The sequence below is a fragment of the Canis lupus genome, chromosome 26 (assembly GCF_011100685.1).
Source record: "Canis lupus familiaris isolate Mischka breed German Shepherd chromosome 26, alternate assembly UU_Cfam_GSD_1.0, whole genome shotgun sequence".
Classification (NCBI taxonomy): domain Eukaryota; kingdom Metazoa; phylum Chordata; class Mammalia; order Carnivora; family Canidae; genus Canis; species Canis lupus.
The window spans coordinates 15,664,870-15,684,837 of record NC_049247.1 but is presented as its reverse complement, the minus strand read 5'-3'; the positions used below and the strand labels follow the sequence as shown (position 1 = coordinate 15,684,837).

Genomic DNA, 19,968 nt, shown 5'->3' with positions numbered 1-19,968 from the left:
GGCCGGAGCAGCGTCAGGAGCTCAGGGAGCCCCGGGGACGGAGGCCTAGAAACTTCTCCTGGCTTCTCCGGGCGGGCGGAGAGCCTCCTATTTATTGCTGCCTGGGGCCGGGGGCGGGTTCTGCAAGCGCCTCCTGTCACAGGAGTATTCGGAGGTGATGAACCAGTCCCCGAGAATCCGCGGGGAGCAGCTGGGCTCCCGGGGCGGGCGGGGAGGGCCCGGCGGCCGAGCGCAGCCCGCGGCCCGCCCCGCTCCCCCCCCCCCCGCCCCGCCCCGCTCCCGCCCCGCTCCCTCCCCGAGCCTCGGCTCCACGCGGGCCGCAAAGGCCCAGACGCTATTAATAACCGCTCCGCCTGCTGAGGCTCGGGTCACCCCAGGCGCGCCTCCCCCCGCCCCCAGCGTGCTGCGTCCTGCCCCCCCCCCCCGCCCCCCAGGAGCCCAGAGGGCTGGGAGCCCCGTGCACCTGGGCTGCGGTCCCCACTTAGAGCCCACCCGGGAGCCGCCTTCAGCGTCCCCTGAGAGCAGTAAGGTCATTCCCTTCAGCAGGGAAACTGAGCTGTCGGTGTTCCCACCTGTAAAATGGACGTACTGGAGCCACCTCGGGGGTGTGTCACCAGGATCACACGAGGATCACATGCGGGGCCCCTGGGCGGCTCAGTGGGTGAGTGCCTGCCTTTGGCTCAGGTGGTGATCCCCGGGGCCCGGGCTCCCCCCTCTGCTTGGGCTCCCCATGGGAGGCCTGCTTCTCCTTCTGCCTATGTTTCTGCCTCTTCCTGTGTGTGTCATGAGTAAATAAATAAAGTCTTTGAAAAGGTATCGCATGAGGGAATCATCTTTAAACATTTAGCAGACTGACACATACTCAATTTTGAGTTCTCAGTTCCACAAGGCTTGCTACATGCTAGACCCTGTTCTAAGGGCTTTCCAAATATTAACTGGTTCAACCACAACAACCGTCCTGTTGAGGACACTGCCGTGGGAAGTGTTAACCAAGGGTAGCCTCTATTATTAGTAGTCATCCTTGTATTATGACTGTTAATAATGCTAATTATCAGAAAGTGCTGTGCCAGGCAGCCTGTCGGGTCTGGAACTGGAACCCCAGAGAGGACCTTTCTGCTAGATTTCTATGCCCCTCCCACAGAGCTGGGAGAATGAACTCACAGACTGTCCATTGACCTAAGAGCCCCCCTGAGCTTGGGTGCCAGCCTGATCTGTCCCCAGCCACAGGCGGGCAGTTTGGGCGTGCAGCCCTCCCTCTGTGGGCTGCAGGGTCTCAGCCCTGCCTTCCCCGCGGGGTGGGGTGGGGGTGTTAAGGAATTCAGTGAGTCACTGGTTGAGAAATCGGTTTGATGTTAGGCAGTGCCCGCATGAGGCCGTTTGCTAAAAATAATAGTATGGAGAACAACAGCCACCATCGTTTACAGCCTCCTCCTCTGTACCTGCCTCGGTGGGGAGCACGTGGCTGCCACTCTCACGTGAAACCCTCACAACAGCAGTGAGGGGGTTAGCACCACCCCCATTTTGCAGGTGAGGAAACAGAGGTGCAGAGCGTTGCCCCGTGCACAGAGCTATGGGGTGGCAAGGCCTGGGGGGGAGCACCCGGGCCCATGCTGAGCCGACTGGTGGAGAACCCCCTCTCCCTCCCCCGCTGGCCGAGAGAGGGAGACTGAGGCGCCCCCACTGCCCCTTCCCGAGTGACTGGGTCCCCACTTGACTGGTGAGATCATCGGGCTAGAAGCTTCAGGCTGACGTCATGGCTGGGCACCGCAGCCTCAGCTCTCCCCATAATTACCGCCGGGCGGGGCGACTGGGTTCGCAGCCCCAGTGGGGAGACGCTGCGCGACACCGAGAGGGAAGCCGGCCCTGCCCGGGACTGGGCTGGGGCCAGCCAGAGGCTTCCGAGTGGGTGGCCGGTCCCCGGTTCGTTTGTGCGTGGATCTGAGTGGGTGGAGCGGCTCGTGTGTTCATGCAGGGACCGGGCTGTGTTCATTTATGGGTGAGTCCTGGAGGACCCTCCGGCTCCTTCCTCTCTAGGCTTCTCCCCACAACCCCACGGAGCCTTCTCATTTCGAGGATGCTTGCAGCACCGAAGCCAGCAGCAGAAGAGGGAGGCTGTGCAGCTAGAAAGCAGAAATAGCAATCATTAGCATTTACCCAGTACTTTCCACGTGCTGGGTTCTGTTCTAAGCCCTTTGAATTTATGTATATTAATTCATGGAATTCCCCCCCTACAACCCTACAAAGAAGGGGCTTTTTTTTTAATCCCCATTTTACTGCCCAGAAGACCGAGGATCCGTGAGATTATGTGACTTGCTCAAGTCTACACATCCGGTTAAGTGGCAGAGCTGGGACTCAGACCTAGGCAGTTTGGCTCTTGACCACTCTGCTGCACTATCTCTCCCCTCCCCCCCCACCCCCGCCTTTTTTTAAAGATTTTATTTATTTATTCATGAGACACACACAGAGAGAGGCAGAGACATAGGCAGAGGGAGAACTGGGCTCCCCATGGGGAGCCCAACATGGGACTTGATCCCCGGACCCCATGATCACGCCCTGAGTCGAAGGCAGATGCTCAACCACTGAGCCACCCAGGTGCCCTGCACTATCTCTTATAATCACAGTCATGACTCACATTTATTGAGCACTGACTGTGTACCAGGCCATGTGCTCAGCACTTTTTATTCATGACCTCACTGGACCCTCATGGTTCAGAGAGGTGAAGCCACCTGTCACAGGCCACACAGTAGGGACCTGGGAGCCCCCAGTCTCATCCAGTGATCTTTCCACATGCTTGCTGTATGTTGTCCCCGCCCCTGTGCTCGCCCCCAGGTTCTCATCAGTTTTCTGGGTCAGGCCACCCTTCCATTTTGGGAAGCTGAGGAAGGAGGAAGTTGTTCATCCTGTTGCCCCAGCCACCTGGAGAGGAGTCAGTAAACCCTACAGACTGTCATTATCCAGATGAAAATATGGGACCAGGCCCAGGAGAAGACAGAGAGGGGAAGGTGCCTCCAGGTTGGCTCTCCCTGGGAAGGAAAGACTCTGCGGAACCTGTGTGTTGAAGCAACCGTAGACCCCAGGTTCCAGAACAAGTGTTCTCTTGGCTACCTTCATCCTAGAGCTTTCACATGGGAAGGACCACAGTTAATCCTCAGACAGATAGGCCTGGGGGAAGGTGATATCACCCTGCAGTCTGGGAAACGGGCCCCAGGAAGAAGCAGCAGCAGCCTGAAGTCACACACGTTGGCTGCCCAATTCTGTGCTCTTCCTTTTCATGGCAACCAGACCCCACATTATCTCCTCCCCTAGATATTTCCAGCCCTAACCCTTGCCCAGTATCACACCCCTTTACCTGCAGGTCCAGCCCTAACTCTATGTGGCATGGGGGGTCTGTAGGTGCTGAAGGAGGGGCCTCTGTGATTCCCTCAAAGGCATGGCTTTCTGGACCTCATTTTTGCTTAGTGTTTTCTCTGCAATTCTAGGGGTCTTGTTCCAGGCATGGAGGCCGAGCCTGGAGGCCTCCTGCATTCACTCAGGCTCCAGGTCCAGGAAGACTCGGGCCAGAGTGCCCTGCATTGGACACCCCTGGAGCCCAGCACCTGTTTCAAACAGGAGGTGCACATGCTCATGTCATTTATTCTTCCCTTTCAGACCCACAACAGGGACAGCACTAGGGGAATTTCCAGCTCACTCAGCTCCGGGAGGGTGGGACCCACGGGTGTCTTGTTCACATGCAGTATCCCCTGCTCCTAGAAGGGTGCGTGGTGCATCGTAGGAGCTCAGCAGATCTCAGCCGAGCCGATGATGTCATGTTAGCAACCTGCCTCAGAATTGCCCTGCTCATGTGTGTCAGACCCAGTGCACAGTCACAGCATCAGAATATTAACTAAAATTTCCAGAGTACTTAGAAGAGGCCAAGCTAAATGATTTCCAAGTGTGCTGTTTATTTATTCCAGCCCCCCCCCCGCCACCGAGAAGTTCACCCCATCATTATCCCCATCTTCCAGATGAAGAAACTGAGGATCAATGTGAGGCCACTGGCTTAGGGCTTCTAAACTCTGCTGTGTGTCAGCCTCAAGCCCAGTGCTCTTTCCTTCGCCAAACACTCCTGGAAAAACAGATGATTAATAAATAAATAAAATAAAATAAACAACCCACATGGTTCCTCCTTATGCAAAACAATGCCTTCACAATCCCACGCAGCTAATGCTTATCCATTGGGCTCTAGCTTCCTCTTACCATTATCTTCAAAATTCTTTCCAGGGATCGTTTCCTCTGACCACCTCCACAAGGTAATAATAATTATACCACTTATTTAACCTTTTGTAAGAGTCATATTTTGCACAAATCAATTTCTTTAATCCTACTCCAAACTGCTCTAAGATAGGTATGATTATCCCTGTTCACAGACAACAACATTGAGGCACAGAGAGCTTCAGAAACTCTCTCAAGCTCACCCTTAAATGAATGTGACACTTTTTTGAGCTGACGCCCCAATCGAGGCAGCCTGGCTCCAGGCCCTGTGCTCCTAGCCTCTACATGATTCTGTGAATAACAACCACCCAAACCACAAAACAGTAATGGTCCCCACCATTATTTGAGACCTCTTATGTGCCAAGCTCTGCTAAATCCCCGATATGCCTTACCTCTCTTCATCCTCATGACAACCCTACGAGGCGGTAGTGTATTGTTAACCTCATTTTAGGATGAAAAGTAAAGGCACAGAGTCAGATCTGTGCTGTTTGATGGCTAAGCCAGTCCTCTTTGCTGCCCAGTGGGCTGTGCCACTGTATGCCTTGTGAGAGCGGGGGCTTTCGAAACCCAGAGGGACCCAACAGATCACAGCTGACCTTTAGGTCACCAGCCCACTTCTCCCTCTACCTTCTTGCTGGGCTCCTTCTCTGGAAACTTCTTTTAGCCCTTCCAGACTTTCCCAGTAGAACAAGTGACACCAGGAACTCATAGCATTTGAGAGCCTAAAGGCTGCCTGGGACAAGCCATCACTGGGTCAGCCAGAGGGATCCTTCTGTGTCACCAGTGTGAAAGCTGCTCAGAGCCAGGGCAGGGGCCAGGGGTCCAATGTGCTCAGTGGGAGCTCCTCTTAGCTGTATGTGTCTCTGGGAGAAGGGAGGCCAGGGGTCAGCTGTGGACAGAGAGGCTCATTCCATCCCCTCCATCCATCTTCAAAGAGGGGTGCCTCCAGCCAAGGGCTCTCAGGGGCCCCTCTACTTACTCCCATGCTTTTATTAGGGCTTCCAAAATCCCGTTTCATAGCCTGAATAATTATTCTGCAGCCTGGTAAATAATATTTCCACTAGCCTGATTTTTAAAGAAGTGACAGTGTTGGCACTTAAAGCTTAAGAAAGACAGTAAGGCCTTGTGGATAAGAACTTGAACAGACCTGGCTGTGCTACTCTGGGTCAGTGGCCTAGCCTCTCTGAACCTCTGCCTTGTCATCTGTTAAAGGGGGATGACAGCAGTACCTATCTCACCGGGTAATTGTCATGGATCGTGAGGTGGGAAATGGTTGTGGAGGTGGGTGTGGGCTAGGTATGTAGGGCCTTGTGGACTGCATTGACAAGCTAGGCTTTGTCTTGGGCACTTTGAGGAACCATTGAACTGTTTGGAGAAAGGAAAAAGGAGTGATGAGATCTGAGTTCTAGGAAAATCACTGACCACTTGTGGAGAGGACACTGGAGGGTAAGACTGTCTTAGGGTCCAGGGAAGATGGCAGCTTGGGTTGTGTTGTTGGCTAAGAAGAGAGAAAGGGTGCATATAATCCATGATCTATTTAAGAAGCAGAAGTATTTTGACTGAGGGATTGGCCTGGAGGAGAGGAAAGGGAACATCGGATGCACGCCCAGTGTTTAGATGTGGGCATCCGGTGGGTGGTGGTGTCCGTCAATGAACATACGCAGAGAAGCGATGTGGGGAGTGGGGAGACTCCCTTCATTATTCATCCATCACATATTTATTAAGTTCTTATGTGCAAAACACTAGCCTAAGGGCTAGAGATGAGACAAAAGTCTCTGTTCTCATGTCTATCAAACAAGTAGTCAAATCAACAATTAAAACAATTTTAGGGGGGCACCTGGATGGCTCAGTGGTTGAGCACCTGCCTTTGGTTCAGGGCATGATCCTGGGGTCCTGAGATGGAGTCCCACATCAGGTTCCCTGCAGGGAGCCTGCTCCTCCCTCTGCCTATGTCTCTGCCTCTCTCTCTCTCTCTCTCTGTGTCTCTCATGAATAAATAAATACAATCTTTGAAAAAAAAACAATTTTAGAAATTGAGAAGTTTCATGAAGAAAATTAAGGCTCTCAGCTGCCTTTCTGATCTGATTCCCTGCTATCATCACCCTTTACTTGAGTCTTGTGGCCTCCTTTCTATCCTTCGGACAGAAAAGTCACACATATTTCTGCCTGAGGACTTCCCTCCTGCTGTTCCCAATGCCTATGACACTGTTCCCTCAGATCTCTCTGAGACTGGTCTCTTACTTCATTTGTGTCTCTACTTAAATTTCACCTACTCAGAGGAACTTTCTCCAACATTTGATCGACAATCAGCTTCTCTCTCTCTCTTTTTTTTAAAGGATTTTATTTATTTATTCATGAGAGATCCCAGACAGAGAGAGAGAGAGAGGAAGAGACATAGGCAGAGGGAGAGGCAGGCTCCACGCAGGGAGCCCAATGTAGGACTTGATCCCGGGGCTCCGGGATCACGCCCTGATCCAAAGGCAGATGCTCAACCACAGAGCCACCCAGGCATCCCTACAATCAGCTTCTCTTACATTAGCTGATTTTTCTTCATAACTCCAGTTACTAACTGACATTTATACTTTATGTCTCCGTTATTTTTTGTTACCCGTCTCTTCCATTAGAACGTAAGCTCCTTGGGGGCTGAGGGTGGGAACTTTGGTCTGATTGTTTAAGGCTGTGTCATCAGCATCTAGGACAAATAACTAGCACATAGTTGGGATTTAGTAAAATTCAAGGCACAAGATAGGAAGCAACGTACTTCCTGTTGCCATTGTGGTTGGTCAGAGCCACATAACTAGCTGTGGCCAGTGAGTTGTGTACAGGGAATAAGGTCTGTCACTGTCAGTTCATAGCATGTGAGTAGCCCATGGGAGACCTCAGCTCCACAAAGAGAGGACCCTTAGGTGATTTTTCTTCCTTCTGCACAACATCACTGATGAATAGAATGTCACCACTGGCTCCCAGGGGGAATGGGTGAAAAATGAACCCTTATTCTCTTAAGATTCTGAAATTCGGGATTTGTCCATGGCTCCATCATAACACAGATGATTCTGATAGCTAGGCTTCCAAATTCTGTCCTTTTGTGGTTGTTGTATTGTTTCAAAGGAAATTCTTCAATGTTATTATCATTCTAATAAACTAGTCTATCTGCTTCTCTGCCCAACGTGCCAGCCTGAAAGTGGTATCTATTCCTCTCAGCTTGGGACATTTAGGTAGAGGGCCATTGGAGGCACTCCTGCAGAGGGGTGGTTCTGAGATCTTTGGAGGGAGGGAGAGCTGGAGAGTCTGTAATCTTGAGCCCCAACCCCCCTTCTCCAGATACCTCTGAGATCAGAGTAGGAGCTGGTTTGACCAGTTGGTGACCATGACACCAGGCAGCTGCTTTGGAAAGTTTTGTTTTTGTTTTTGTTTGGGTCTGGGAGTGACAGCTCTTAGGAGGGTTTGGCCTGAGAAGGTTTTCATGGTTTGTGCTGGGAGAGGAGGAAGGTTGCAGTTGCTGAGGAGGCTGCATAGAGATAGACCAGAAAAGCTATAAACAAGGTATATCCTGGGGACTGTCTTACTTTCACCCTGAATATGAATTAGGGTAATTTTAGTTGTGAGCAATAGACAGTCTAAATAACAGTAACTGAGAGAAAAGGGAACATTATTTCTTCTTAATATTAAAGTCCAGAGACACTCTGTCTCATTGCTGGCATGGTACTCCTGCTTTGAAAAGCCCTCAGAGACTGAGGCTTTTCCATCTTCTTGCTCTGTTTGTTTGGGCTCAATTTCCAAAGCCACCTCATGGACCAGGGAGCCACTTGAGTGCCAGCCATCATGCCTGCATTCCAGCCAGCAGGAAGAAAAAAGAGATGAAGAAGAAGGGGAAATGCACAGGACAAATCACTTTTATAGAAATGTCTGGAATCTACTGTGGAAAATGCTCCCTATATTTCATTGGCCAAAGTTAGTCACATGGCCACACCTAGCTGCAAGGAATGCTGGAAAATAACATTCTTTATTCTGGGTGGCAATGAACCTAGTTAAAATTATAACTAGGATGAAAGGGCATTGGCTGTTGGGAGGCAACTAGAAACTCTGCAGCATTGTGAAAGAGTAAAGTATCCTAAAGGCTTCAAGTTGGGTTCCTTTGGAAAACTAGTGGGGAGTATGTAGTTCTCTGCACCAACATGCTGATATTTTCATACACAAAAATGTTTGCCTGGGATTTCAAAGGATCCACAGATTCTCTGAAGCCCAAGCATAGGGGGCCATGGATTCTTGATCTAGAAATAGGGTTCAAGGTGAGGGAGACTGAGGGAAGAAAACCAAACTGTGTGCGTGTGTGTGTACACCTGTTCCAACCCTTGTTGATTTGGCAACATGATGTGGTTGGTGTTGTTTGTTTTAGATTTAGATTTGAGAGTAGATTGTCAAAGGTACACAGTGTTATACCTTGAGAAAGTATTGGATAGTTTCACTGGCAATGGGAAAAAAAAAAAAAGACAGAAAGAAAAACTGCCATGAGTCATCTCATCATGGGTTGGCCATAGCTGTAGGTTGCTTTGGAGTAAGCATTCAGAGGCAGTGGAAATGCTGTGGCTGTGGGTAGAAATGCCTGAACAGGGCCCCATGTCATTCTAGCAGATTGACGTTAGAACTACTGTGGTTGAAAATGTTGATGAAATACCAGGGTGGAGATGGACCTGGAGAAATCGCCAAGGTCTTGGGAGACTCTAGATTCCTCTGATTGGAGGGAGGCAGCCCGGAGTGCCTCTCTTGAGAATTTGGTATTCTAGGTGATGAAAGGTGAGAAGAGAGAATGTTGGATCTTGGCCAAGGTGACCTGGAACCCGCCCAGAAACTTGACAAGAGCTTATCTAGGCAAATGAACTTACCCCCACTTTTTTTGATATCAGTAACAATGATACTAAGTCAGATGCTGGGCCAAGTGCTTTACACGTATCACACTTCATGGCACCCTTATGAGATTAATCCTTTTAGTATTCCCATTGGAAAGCTGGGGAACCTGAAGCTCAGAGAGATCAAGCCACTTACACATAGGTGCATAGCTAGGAGGTATCGGTCAGGCTCGAACTCAGGTCTTCTGATTCCCAAGTCCTTGCTATCAGCCACTGCCTTTTAAAGAGCACAGCAGTTTCTAATCCTAGGGACTATACCCCTGAGCCAGGCACAGTGCTGGATGAATAGTGGGTGCTCACATCTGTCTGCCTCATCCCCATGCTGCCTTCTCTCACACCCAGGGAAGGACACAGCCCCTCATTGATAGAATGTGTGCATGAGACATCCTTAGGGTCCCTGTGTGGGACACGCCACTGCTTTGCCACAGTTTTCCTAGCCATACTCCCCACCGTCTACCCAAAGTAGAGATTAACCAGTTCAAAAATGCATGGGACTTGGAAGGAAGAAGATCTGGCAACTCCAGGCAGATTTAATCGCTTTACAGCCACCAGTGCTGGGCATGGCACTCCCTGTGGGCACACAGGGATGGGGGATGAATGAGGCAGACAAAGGCTTCTCTCCTCTTGGAGATGGGCTATAAACAAGTAAACAAATAAGCCAGTTACAGACAGTAATAGCACTATGGAAGGAATGCACAGGGTAGGCAGGGGACCAAGAGCCTACTTTTGGCAGGTGGAAGTCATTGCTCTGGTCCTGTACACACGCAATCGCCCCTGCCCGGGATCCCCAGTCCTCCCTCCTCTTTCCTGAGCTCCTTCTCCTGGCCTGATCCACTCTGCTCACTTCCCTCGCATCAGCCAAGATGTCTGTTTTTCTGTGATGTCTTCCTTGAACCTCCTAGGCTGCCTTAGGTGTCCCTTTGGACTTAGCCACATCCTGGTGTCCAGTTGTGCCACTTACTAGCTATGTAGGTAGGGCAACCAGTCTGTGGCTCAGTTTCTGCATCTGTAAAATCAGCATAGAAATAGTACCTGCCTCATAAGGATGTTGCAAGGATGAAATAATGTAATTTATGTTAATATACATCAAGGGCTTGGGATCGTGTCCAGCACATAGTGGGTCTTATGTGAGTGTTGAGTGTTGTTGCTGGTGCTGTCATTACCATTGTGGCAGCTAGCTGCACACCTATGTTATCACACCTGAGCAGCACACAATATGTATAATTCATGTAATTCAGTGGTTCCCAATCCTGGTTTCATATGTGAATGACCTAAGATGCTTTTAAAAACACCACTACTGGGCAGCCTGGGTGGCTCAGTGGTTTGGTGTTGCCTTCAGCCCAGGGTGTGATCCTGGAGACCTGGGATCGAGTCCCACGTTGGGCTTCCTGCGTGGAGTCTGCTTGTGTCTCTGCCTCTCTCTGTGTGTCTCTCACTAATAAATAAATAAAATCTTAAAAAAAAAAAAAACACATCACTATCTGAGACCGACCCTCAGCCATCCTTATTATTGGGGCTGGGTGGGACTCAAGTGTGTGTGGCTTTGTAAAGTGCACAGTTCATTCTAATATGTAGCCGGCATTCAGAACCACTGGCCTGACCCCACTTCTTTTAACAGGTAAAATAACTAGGACCCAGAGGGGCTTAATTTGTTTAGGTCACAAGGTGAACTAGGGGCAGGAGTCTTGGCTTCAGATGTCCTCCTGACTCCCCTGCTTCTCTGACTGCCTTCACCCTGAGGAGAGGCTGTGTGTGTCCCTGGGATTGCAGAAGTAAAGGGGCTGGCTGCATGCTGCCTCGGCTCCATCTCTGGGCAGCTGCTAATCTGGCCTGAAAGAGAGCCATCTCCCAAAGCAGCTCTCCCTCTCCTGTGGCCAGGACAGAGGAGGCTGGGAGGGGGTGGGGTGCTTCTTCAGACCAAGAGCCAGAAGAACACCCAACTCCTGTAACTGGGAGCCAGAGCAGGAGGTAGAAAGGCAGATGCCTCTTTTATGAGTCACTGAGGGATGGCTGGCATCACAGGGACAATCGCCTGGCAACCACATTTTCCAGAAAAAGTCATTGGGGATCCTTACAAAGGGCTAGCTCTGAGTTTTGGGGCTCTCACCTTCAGAGGTAAAGAGTTAGAGCAGAAATGGACCTGGAGCCCACAGACCAAGATTCAAATACCCTCTAGCTATGTGGTACTCCCTCTGTGGCCCTCAACTTCCTCCTCTGTTGAATGGGGTTGTCATGAAAAGGAAGTAAGTTAATGCATGAAAAGGGCTTGGTACATGATCATTGATCTACAAAAGGTAACTTTTATTATTACTTCTATTATTATGCATTGACGAAGCCTCATAAGGGGACACTGGTTGCTGCCTGTTTGAGAAGAAATAAATCAGCATGTGGTGGTGGTGGTGGTGGCTGCGGCTGCTGGGCCTCAGTAGTCCCAGTCCCAGTAGATAGCAGTGGCTCTACTCCAGGGAGTTTGTCTCATTCAAATGACAATTTTAAGAGAGATTTCCAGAGGGGCGAGATACAAGGGGAGGTGACAGTGGTAAGCTATCTTGTTTGCTCTTTCTCTCCTAGCTGATAACCTTGTGAGGCATAGACTGGGCTGTACTGCAGACAAGGAAAGGGCTGAAGGGCTCTGGGGATGGGAGGGGGATTGTTGTCTGGCCCCTGGGATGACATACATTATCCATGCATGTGTTTGTATAAATTTTTTTGACTTGCATAGTGTTTGAAAAAAGGAAGGACACACATTTTAAAAAACAGGAAATTTTATCTGAAAATTCACTCTCTTGAGAAGTGGGGAAATCTGGCAACACTGAGCTGAGCTAGCACACACCTGGCAGTGGTGTACTGGAATTCCCGATCCCCACAGTCCTAACCCTGCCCGCTTCCCTCACCTGCCTGCCCCTGTGGGGGTTTTCTACCCCTGTTTCCTACAGCAGGAAATTCTGAAGTTGGGCACTGAGGGCATTTCCGGAGGCCTCCACAGGACCTTGCAGGAACCCCGCTGTTCCCAGGTAGCTTATGGCTGTCTCCATGAGCCCTGCTTCCTTAGCTCTGTCTCGGTTTAGGGAATAGTAGTCATGCTCCCTAACATTCACTGAGGGCTTCCCATGCATCACCATTCCATTTGGTTCCCACAGCAGCCCAGGGAGGGAGCTGTTGCTGTCTCCATTTTAAGGATGAGCAAGCCAAGTCCCAACGGGGTGTCATCCTTGCTCGGTGCCACACAGCTAGTAATGGCAGGGCCTATCTCAGAATTCAGATCTTTGGACTCCCAAGTCTGTGCTCTACACACTGAACTTCCTCCTGCTTATTAAGGCCTGGGAGAGAAACCATTCTACCAAAGAGAACTGATTACTCTCTGCAGCAACCAAAGTGTTGTGGAGCAGAGCAATGCAGAGTCTGAGGGCTGGAGTCAGCCTATCTGGATCCTATCATTGGCTCCATGGCCTTGGGCAAGTGAGTTTTGCTTTTCAGGGCTTTAGTTTCCTTCTACATAGGAAGGAGATTCTAATGCCTACCTCGCAGGGTTGTGGTAAAGACTGAGATAATGCACATAAAATGCTTAGGGAAAGGTTTCCCATGGCACTCCGTGGATGCTAAGAATGTCTATGCAAAACCAAAGTGTCTACAGGTTTGCTTTGAAGACTGAAGAAATGAGATGAGCAATGCGACCACGTGTGCACACAGCAGGTATTGCCCAGGTGTTCTCTGTCCCGGTCTCCCTGCCGCCCCTCTTCCTTCCCTGCTTCTGGGCACCCCACATAGACAGAGGATCCTGGGCCACAGATGAGAACACCATACCATGGAACCTTTTATTAGAACAGAGACATGTTTTGTACAGGCTGAAAAATCGGAAACCCCGGGAAGGTTATGCTTAGCTGTGGACACCAGAAATCAAACAAGCCACGGCCGCTGTGTCACAGGGTAGAGGACAGGGTCCCAGGATGCTGGAGGACACAGGAGCTTCTCCCCCTCCGATGTGGATGTTCCAGGAAGAGGCTGGCTGCTCAGGCTGAGCTGGGCTGGTGGTGGGTCCCCTAGCTTGGGGTTTTCCAGATGGGAATTCCAGCCCCCGGTGTGGAGAAATGGCCTTGGGGTGCACCAAGTCTGCTGGGCTGATATGGTGGATTCTGTGAGGTCCTTGGCCTATGACTGCTTGAGGGAGCAGCCAAGAATTGGGAGAGAAAAGAATCTGCCCAAAGTCCTCACAACAGGGACCTGGCATGAAAGAGCTACCAAGCGAGGGGGGCATGGAGCCAGGTGGGTCTGAGCTCAAGGGAGTTCAGGCATACCAGTTCCCCCTTCCCAGGCCTCAGTTTTCTCATCTGCAAAATGGCACCGTGACCTATGTCACTAGCTTGTTCAAACAACTGTACAAAATACAGCCCTGACACAATAAACAGCGGTGAACTCCAGAGAACAATGAAGTCTTCTTGGTCTCTCCTTTGATCACTCTGGATGGCTGGGCTTGGAGAGAAGGTCAGGCTAATAGAGGGGGCTTCTTTGACCTGGGCTACAAGAGTTGTATCAGGTGGCAGCACCCGGAGGCCTCCCATTTTTGACTGCAGGACTCAGCTACTACAACCTCACCTTGCAACTGAGGTCCATGCCCTGGGTTTTTATGTCCCTTCCTTGGGAGACATCCTTCAACCTACAGTTGGCAGAAGACACAAGGGACTGAATATCTGACGGTTCGGAGCTCACAGCATCGGAGTTGGAAACCCCACCCTCCACCGTGCCAAGAATGCTTAGGCCAAATCCCATTTTACAGATGATAACACTGAGGCCTGACACCCACCTCCCTTTCATCCAGACAGACACACACAGGCCAGAGAATCACAAAAGAATGTTGTTCCAGTCTCTTTGGCTCAACTTGTTAGATGAGGCATATCTTTTCTTGGCCAGAGAAAAGGAATTACAATTTGGTCTCTCTCTCTCTCTCTCTCTCTTTTTTTCAAAGAGTTGTGACTTTTTAATAGAAGTTGGTTCGTGCACAGGCATTTTATTCCTCGATTAATTTCCATCAAAATGAGGTTTTTCCCGGAGATAACCAGTGTTTTAGTTCCATTTGAGCTTAATTTGTATGACCGAAGACTCCGTTTCTGCCAATTCCAATTTGCTGGGTGATTCTAGCACTCATTACCTGAGTGAAAATGCCCCTGCTGCAGACAGCCGCACCCAGAGCTGAGAGATGGACCGATTTCCAATAGCAATTCAGGGGAAGAGGTGGTCCCTCTCCTCTCCCGATATCACTCAATAAATAGGGAATAAATTATTAAATAAGCCAGGTTCTGATGAGGGGCCCCCATCATGATATTTACAATGCAAAACAATCATCCCCCCAAAAAACTCCTCAATAAATTAAAAAAAAAAAAAAACAACCAAAACAACAGCCACAGACAGAGGGGAGATGCCAAGTCTATTCGTATCACTCGCTCATTGGTGCAGAAGTGAGGAGGAAGAGGCTGCAGTAAAGCATTGCGGGATGATACTGGATCCAGCATAAGCTCCTTAGCTGGATGCAGCTGGCTAATGGAGGAGGGAGCGTTTTGAGGAATTCTGGTTTGTTTTTTAATCACACTCTTCTATTTAGCTGGAGAGCAAGCAAGGCAAGACACACGCTTGTGAGATTATTTTGAATATTTGTGGAAAAGAATACAATGGAAGAAATGATGGGAGTGGGACTTAAAAAAAAAGTGCTTGAGAACCTTCGGGAACACCCAAATGTCAGCCATCTTCAAGCAAAGCCTTTGGCAAAAAGGATGCTTCTGAGCTAATGCATGATAGGGACTCTCTGAGACAGAGACCCTTGTGTCTCGCAAGCATCTTAATTGTGTTTTGCTTCTGAAAGATTGCCTTTCCTTCAAGGAAGGGAAGAAACAGAGCTAGGAATGCAGTGGAATCTTGAGGAACTAGAATGTTCCTGGATGAGGGTTTTGAGGGAGTTAGCGTTTCTTAATTTAACCGAAGGGAGTTCACATATTGTTTTCAAGTTTTACTCTAATGACTGAGAACCTCCGAAAAATATTTAGGTTCTTTTTCTTTTTCAATCCTGGTGAACTCATTCTGTCTTTAGACAGTTTTCTAGGCCTCAGGTCAACATTCTGGATTCTATCTCAGAAACTCCCCCACTTCTCAAAGGGATTGTAATCTTTGGCCCGGAAAAGGGGAGCAATCTGTCCAGGGTCATTCATCTAGGCAGGCAGCAGGTCTTGGGCTGCATGTTTACTGGGCCTCAAGCCACATCCCCCAATGCTGGCTTGTAAAATAAGCACATGCCACGTGCGGGTTGCAGGTGATTTGTCTCACTCCCTGGAAACAGAAGGTAATGTGGGCGAAGTAGGCAGAGGAACAGTGATGCCAGGAATTGGGCCACAACAAGGTTACCAGCGCCCCAAAAAGCATTTATATTTGGATGCATAAGAAAGGAAATGTAAGGGAAATTAGAGAAGGCTATTTGGCAGGAGGTGGGGGGACAGAGATCCCCACCCCCACACCAGGAGGCATTTAAGCAGCCTCTTGCAAACTTTCCCCTGGCTGGGAGTTAGAGCTGGATAGTCACATTGCCAGGGAAACAACCAGGGATATTGCAAAAGTCTCACTAAACTCAAAGCTGGACCACAGGAGCCAGCAATTTCAAGGCAGTTGAATGGTGACTTTGGAAAGAGTAGGGCCCTCTCTGGGAAGCAGCAAGTAGACAGTGCCAGTCAGAGAGGCAGGACTGGTAAAGGCCTCTAGATCCTGGCTCCATGGGATCCGAGATGACCTTCTTGCGGGGACCTTTGGCTGCTCCTTTCATCTTGTCTCCCCACCCCCGCCCCGCCCGTCCCTAATTTCTGGAAATAGCATTGTGCTCTCGTCTGATGGAAAGCAAGAGATCACAGTAAAAGGCTTTAGCTCTGGGTCTGTGTATCTCTCTTAGGAGGGTGGACCCTGCTTCCAGAAGCGGTGTGTGTCCATGGGCAGAAGGAAGAGAGCAGCCTGGAAAAACCTCAGGGGATGGGGAGAAATTAGCTTCAGTGGAGGTGGAAGTATTTGTAATTTACACAAAACCCACCAGGCATGCTCAGAAAAGCTAGCGAGTGATCCTGCCCACTACCTGCCGCCCTGGAGTAAGGGTGAGACCACAGGTGCATCTCCTCTCCCCTCAGTCAGCTCCATTCTTGCCATATTCTCTCCATGTCAACTCCAAGTTTGATCCCAGCGCTAAGCCAGATGTCACTTCAACCACTGTGGCCCCCCAAGCTCAAGACAGCTACATCAGTAAATACTGAACAACGCCTCCTTGGTGAGCCAAAGGACAGTATAGCTGTCTCCCAGCAGGTGTCTCCCTAAAGTGCTCACCCCACAATTCCTGACTCTGCAAGTTGTGCCTTAGTTAGGTTATGCTAACTTTAGACTCAATCCCCACGTGAGCTGTGACTCCACTATATCATTTCAGGGCCTTAGCTCACAAGCCTCGTGGCTGTTGTTCATCCTTCCAATACCTCAGTGAGGCAGCTGGTGGGCAGGGAGCTGGGGCACAAGCCTGAAGCTCACCGACATAAGGAACCTTGGGTCTGAAACACTCCCCCACCCCCTCAGGCCAACTCCAGGATGTTTGGACTTAGAGCTTGTGGGTGTCACCTGAAGGGACAAAGCCAACATCCCTACTCACATCCCACCTCTCAGATTTCATCCACAAAGATGCGAGGGAAAAAAGATGCACAAAAATAGAAGCCCCCCTCCCCAAACACACACACACACACACACACACACACACACACACCTTTCCATATAAATAAATAAATAGTTGAATACTGCTAATGGCAACCGAGAGAGAGAGAGACAGACAGACAGACATCACATAAATAAATAAATAAACATAAATAAATAAAATAAATAATAGGTTTGCTAGGAGCCCCAGGCAAAATGGTCCCCTAGAGTTGTCTGAAGGCAGTCTGATGGGAGGCTCTGGGGCCTCTCTCACTGCTGTCCTGCTAAAGAGGTTCCGTGGCTCGGAGAGCCTTGGTCTCCATGATGGGAGACTGGATCCCAGTTTGGGTTCCTGGGCAGGGAAGAGGGTTATTTACAGTTGCTGTACATGCCCTCCCAGGGCACCTGCCCCTGTCCCAGGCACCTGCCATCCGGCCTTCTGTGGTGACAGCATTGGCATCCATCAGTCTGGGTGGGTGGGGCCCAGGCTGAGCCAGAGGGCATCATGGGAAGGCCAGCTTGTCCAGTGATGTCTGGGGCACCTCGCTCCTGTGGGTGGTTGGGGGGCAGTTTCTGGTCCCATGGGCTGATGTAATGGGAAGGATTGGGGGCTGGGGGAGACGGTCACCTTTTTCAAGAAAAAAGGATTTTTTTTTTCAAATGTTTTCCCTGGGGTGTGAAGGATAAAGAGTGTTTGGCTCCCCATTGCTGGCCCCAGTATCCAGAGCCAGAAGCCGTGCCCCCTCACTGTCTCCCTCCAGGCCCTGTCCTGCCGCAGTTGCCACTGCAAACTTGAAACTCACCCACAAGGCTCCGGAAAGCCGGTCAGCTGGTGAGGGGGATGCCCAAGAGTTTATTTTAAGGATCTTCCCCCTCACACCCCTGTTTGCGGTGCCTGCTGTAGATGAAGCAACTGGTGGTATTTGCGTGTTGGAGATCAGCTTACCCATGCTGCCCAGCCCTGGGCAGGGGGAAGACAGGGTGAGGGCCGAAATGAAGGGCAGGCTTGAGCTCACAGGAAGCCTCAGAAGCCAGCAGAATCCCAAGCTATGGAAGATCCAAGGCCCTGTCCCCTCACACTCTCGGGATTTGGGTCTTTCCCCCCAAACCTGAGCTGCTGTGCCCCGTCCTGGCAAAATTCCTGAGAGGCAAAGGGGGTGGCTGAGGCCGAGGGTGGGTGAGTAGATGCTCGGCTGCACGGGGTGGGCTCCAGGGTGTGGCAGTCTGGGAAGTGGGGGAGGGCACAGGCAGGCACCAACCCGAGGGTAGGGCCAGACTGGCCGGCGCTGGGGACTGGCAGCGGGCCATGGCACTGGGGAATGTTCAGCAGATGGTCTCGTGGAATTAAGTCAGTGCCAGCTAGTGGGGGCTGAGGCAAATTTAGGATCTGGGGCTGTGGACCAAGCTGTCCTGACTGTCCACTGTGTCCTTTCTCAGTGAGGTTCAGAGGCCCTGTGAACAGCCAAAGGGCTGTCTAAGCCATGAGGTGGCCTTTCCACTGCTAGAACCTACTGGACTGCTTTTCCTGACCCCACCAAGATAATGGGGGAGGGGGCAGCAGAATGACCCCCTGCCCTTTCATGTCTGTACTCACAACCAGAGAACCCATTTCCTAGCTCCTGACACTTTGTACCAATCGAAATATCCGTGCTCCCTACTCAGGTTAGGTCCCCTTCTCTCCCCACTCAGCCTTCTGGCCTTTGTTCCAGCCTGTTTGGGGAGGTGGAAGGCCTGACACGCGCCCCTGGGCCTGACTGCACCTGGTTTCCTCTCCTCTGCTCCCATCCTACGAGGGTCCACACACTCGCGTGGTGAGACAGGTGAGGATGAGGGCAGGGGGATGAAGCACTGCTAGCCTTCCTCGTGCACCCTGTGAGCAGTAGGTTGGCGGAACTTTGTTTTCCCGGCCAGGCTCAAACGTTTGAGTCACGGACCCATTGCTTCTTACAAAACCCTGTGTTTTTTTTGTGCCAACAGAGGGTGGTTCTCTCCATATGCCCAGGCCTGAACTGAGCCCCAGGGTGGTGCTGGTGGAGGCTCCTAGCAGCTTGACATAGAGGCTGAAGGCCCCCGGTACCCTCCTCCTCCTCCCCAGGAGAGCAGGAAAGACAGGGTCCAGGAGCCCTCAATGTCTGTCACCGAGGAGAAGGCAGGGTGGGCAGGGAGGGGTGGGGGAGGCTGGCAGAGTGAAAGGGGCCCCCTGCAGGCAGCTGGCTCAAGGAGGGCCCGTGTTTAGCGCCTCGTGCTGGAGTAGCTGTCTGCGGAGCTGTAGCTCCGGCTCCGGCTCCGGGAGCCCAGGCTGGGGCTGCGGGAGCCGGAGCTGCTGCTAGCGCGGGTCCTGCTCCGGCTGCGGCTGCGGCTGCGGCTCCGGCTGCGGCTGCGGCTGCGGCTGCGGCTCCGGCTGCGGCTCCGGGTGTAGCTGCGGCTGGCAGAGCGGCTGCTGCTGCTGCTGTACCAGGAGGAGGTGCTGCTGAGGCTGCTGGATGATGAGGGGCTGGGCCGGTAGTAGGGGATGGGGCGTTTCCGGGCACTGCGGAGACCAGAGGGAGCGCGCTGGACGGACCAGACCGCCCAGCCTCCCCCCGAGCGCGCCCGCCGTCCCCAGGGGAAGCGGACTCCTTCCTCCATCCCAGGCTCTTGGGGAAAACACCCTTTTGCGCGCTCCTCCTGCTGTCCTGAGACCATCTAGTGCTGGTGTCTCGAGAAGTGACAGCTCTCACTTGAGAGCCAAGCAAGCCTGAGGCTGGGAGTCTCCAGCTGGCAACCGAATCTACATCTAGACTTTAATTGCACGTTTTGTTTATCTCTTTTTACTTTTACTGGAACCTTCTATTTATGGTAAGAGAGGCTGATCTTCCATTTGCTATGGTATACTGTGGTGCATTCCTTTTGCATTAAATGTATGGACCTCTAAGAAAGAACATATCTGTGTAAAGAAAGGTCAACAACAGTAGCTTACTAAACAGGTAAGTGCAAAGTGCTCGGATGCCGCTGGATGCCTAAAGTTTGGGAAACACTGAATGGCTCATCAGGATGGATTATCTGAGGTTGACTCAGGAGACGAGAGCCTTTTAGAAATGCCAGTTTATCTCAGCCTTCTTCTAAGTCCACC

The 19,968-nt window shown here is 51.1% G+C and overlaps 1 protein-coding gene and 1 long non-coding RNA gene across 2 annotated transcripts in view; one reads left to right on the top strand and one right to left on the bottom strand.

Moving 5' to 3' along the window:
* Positions 1-11,220: 11,220 nt before the first annotated feature.
* The window catches only part of LOC119877589, a 40,293-nt gene continuing 31,545 nt past the window's right edge, over positions 11,221-19,968 (top strand). Inside the window, exon 1 of the long non-coding RNA XR_005379245.1 lies at positions 11,221-11,452. This is a non-coding gene — a long non-coding RNA (uncharacterized LOC119877589). The remainder of the gene's footprint in view (positions 11,453-19,968) is intronic.
* Positions 12,949-19,968, bottom strand: part of SRRM4 (serine/arginine repetitive matrix 4) — a 153,092-nt gene continuing 146,072 nt past the window's right edge. Inside the window, exon 13 of the mRNA XM_038575269.1 lies at positions 12,949-19,386. Coding sequence (XP_038431197.1) covers positions 19,089-19,386 — 298 coding nt within the window. The 3' untranslated portion in view covers positions 12,949-19,088. The remainder of the gene's footprint in view (positions 19,387-19,968) is intronic.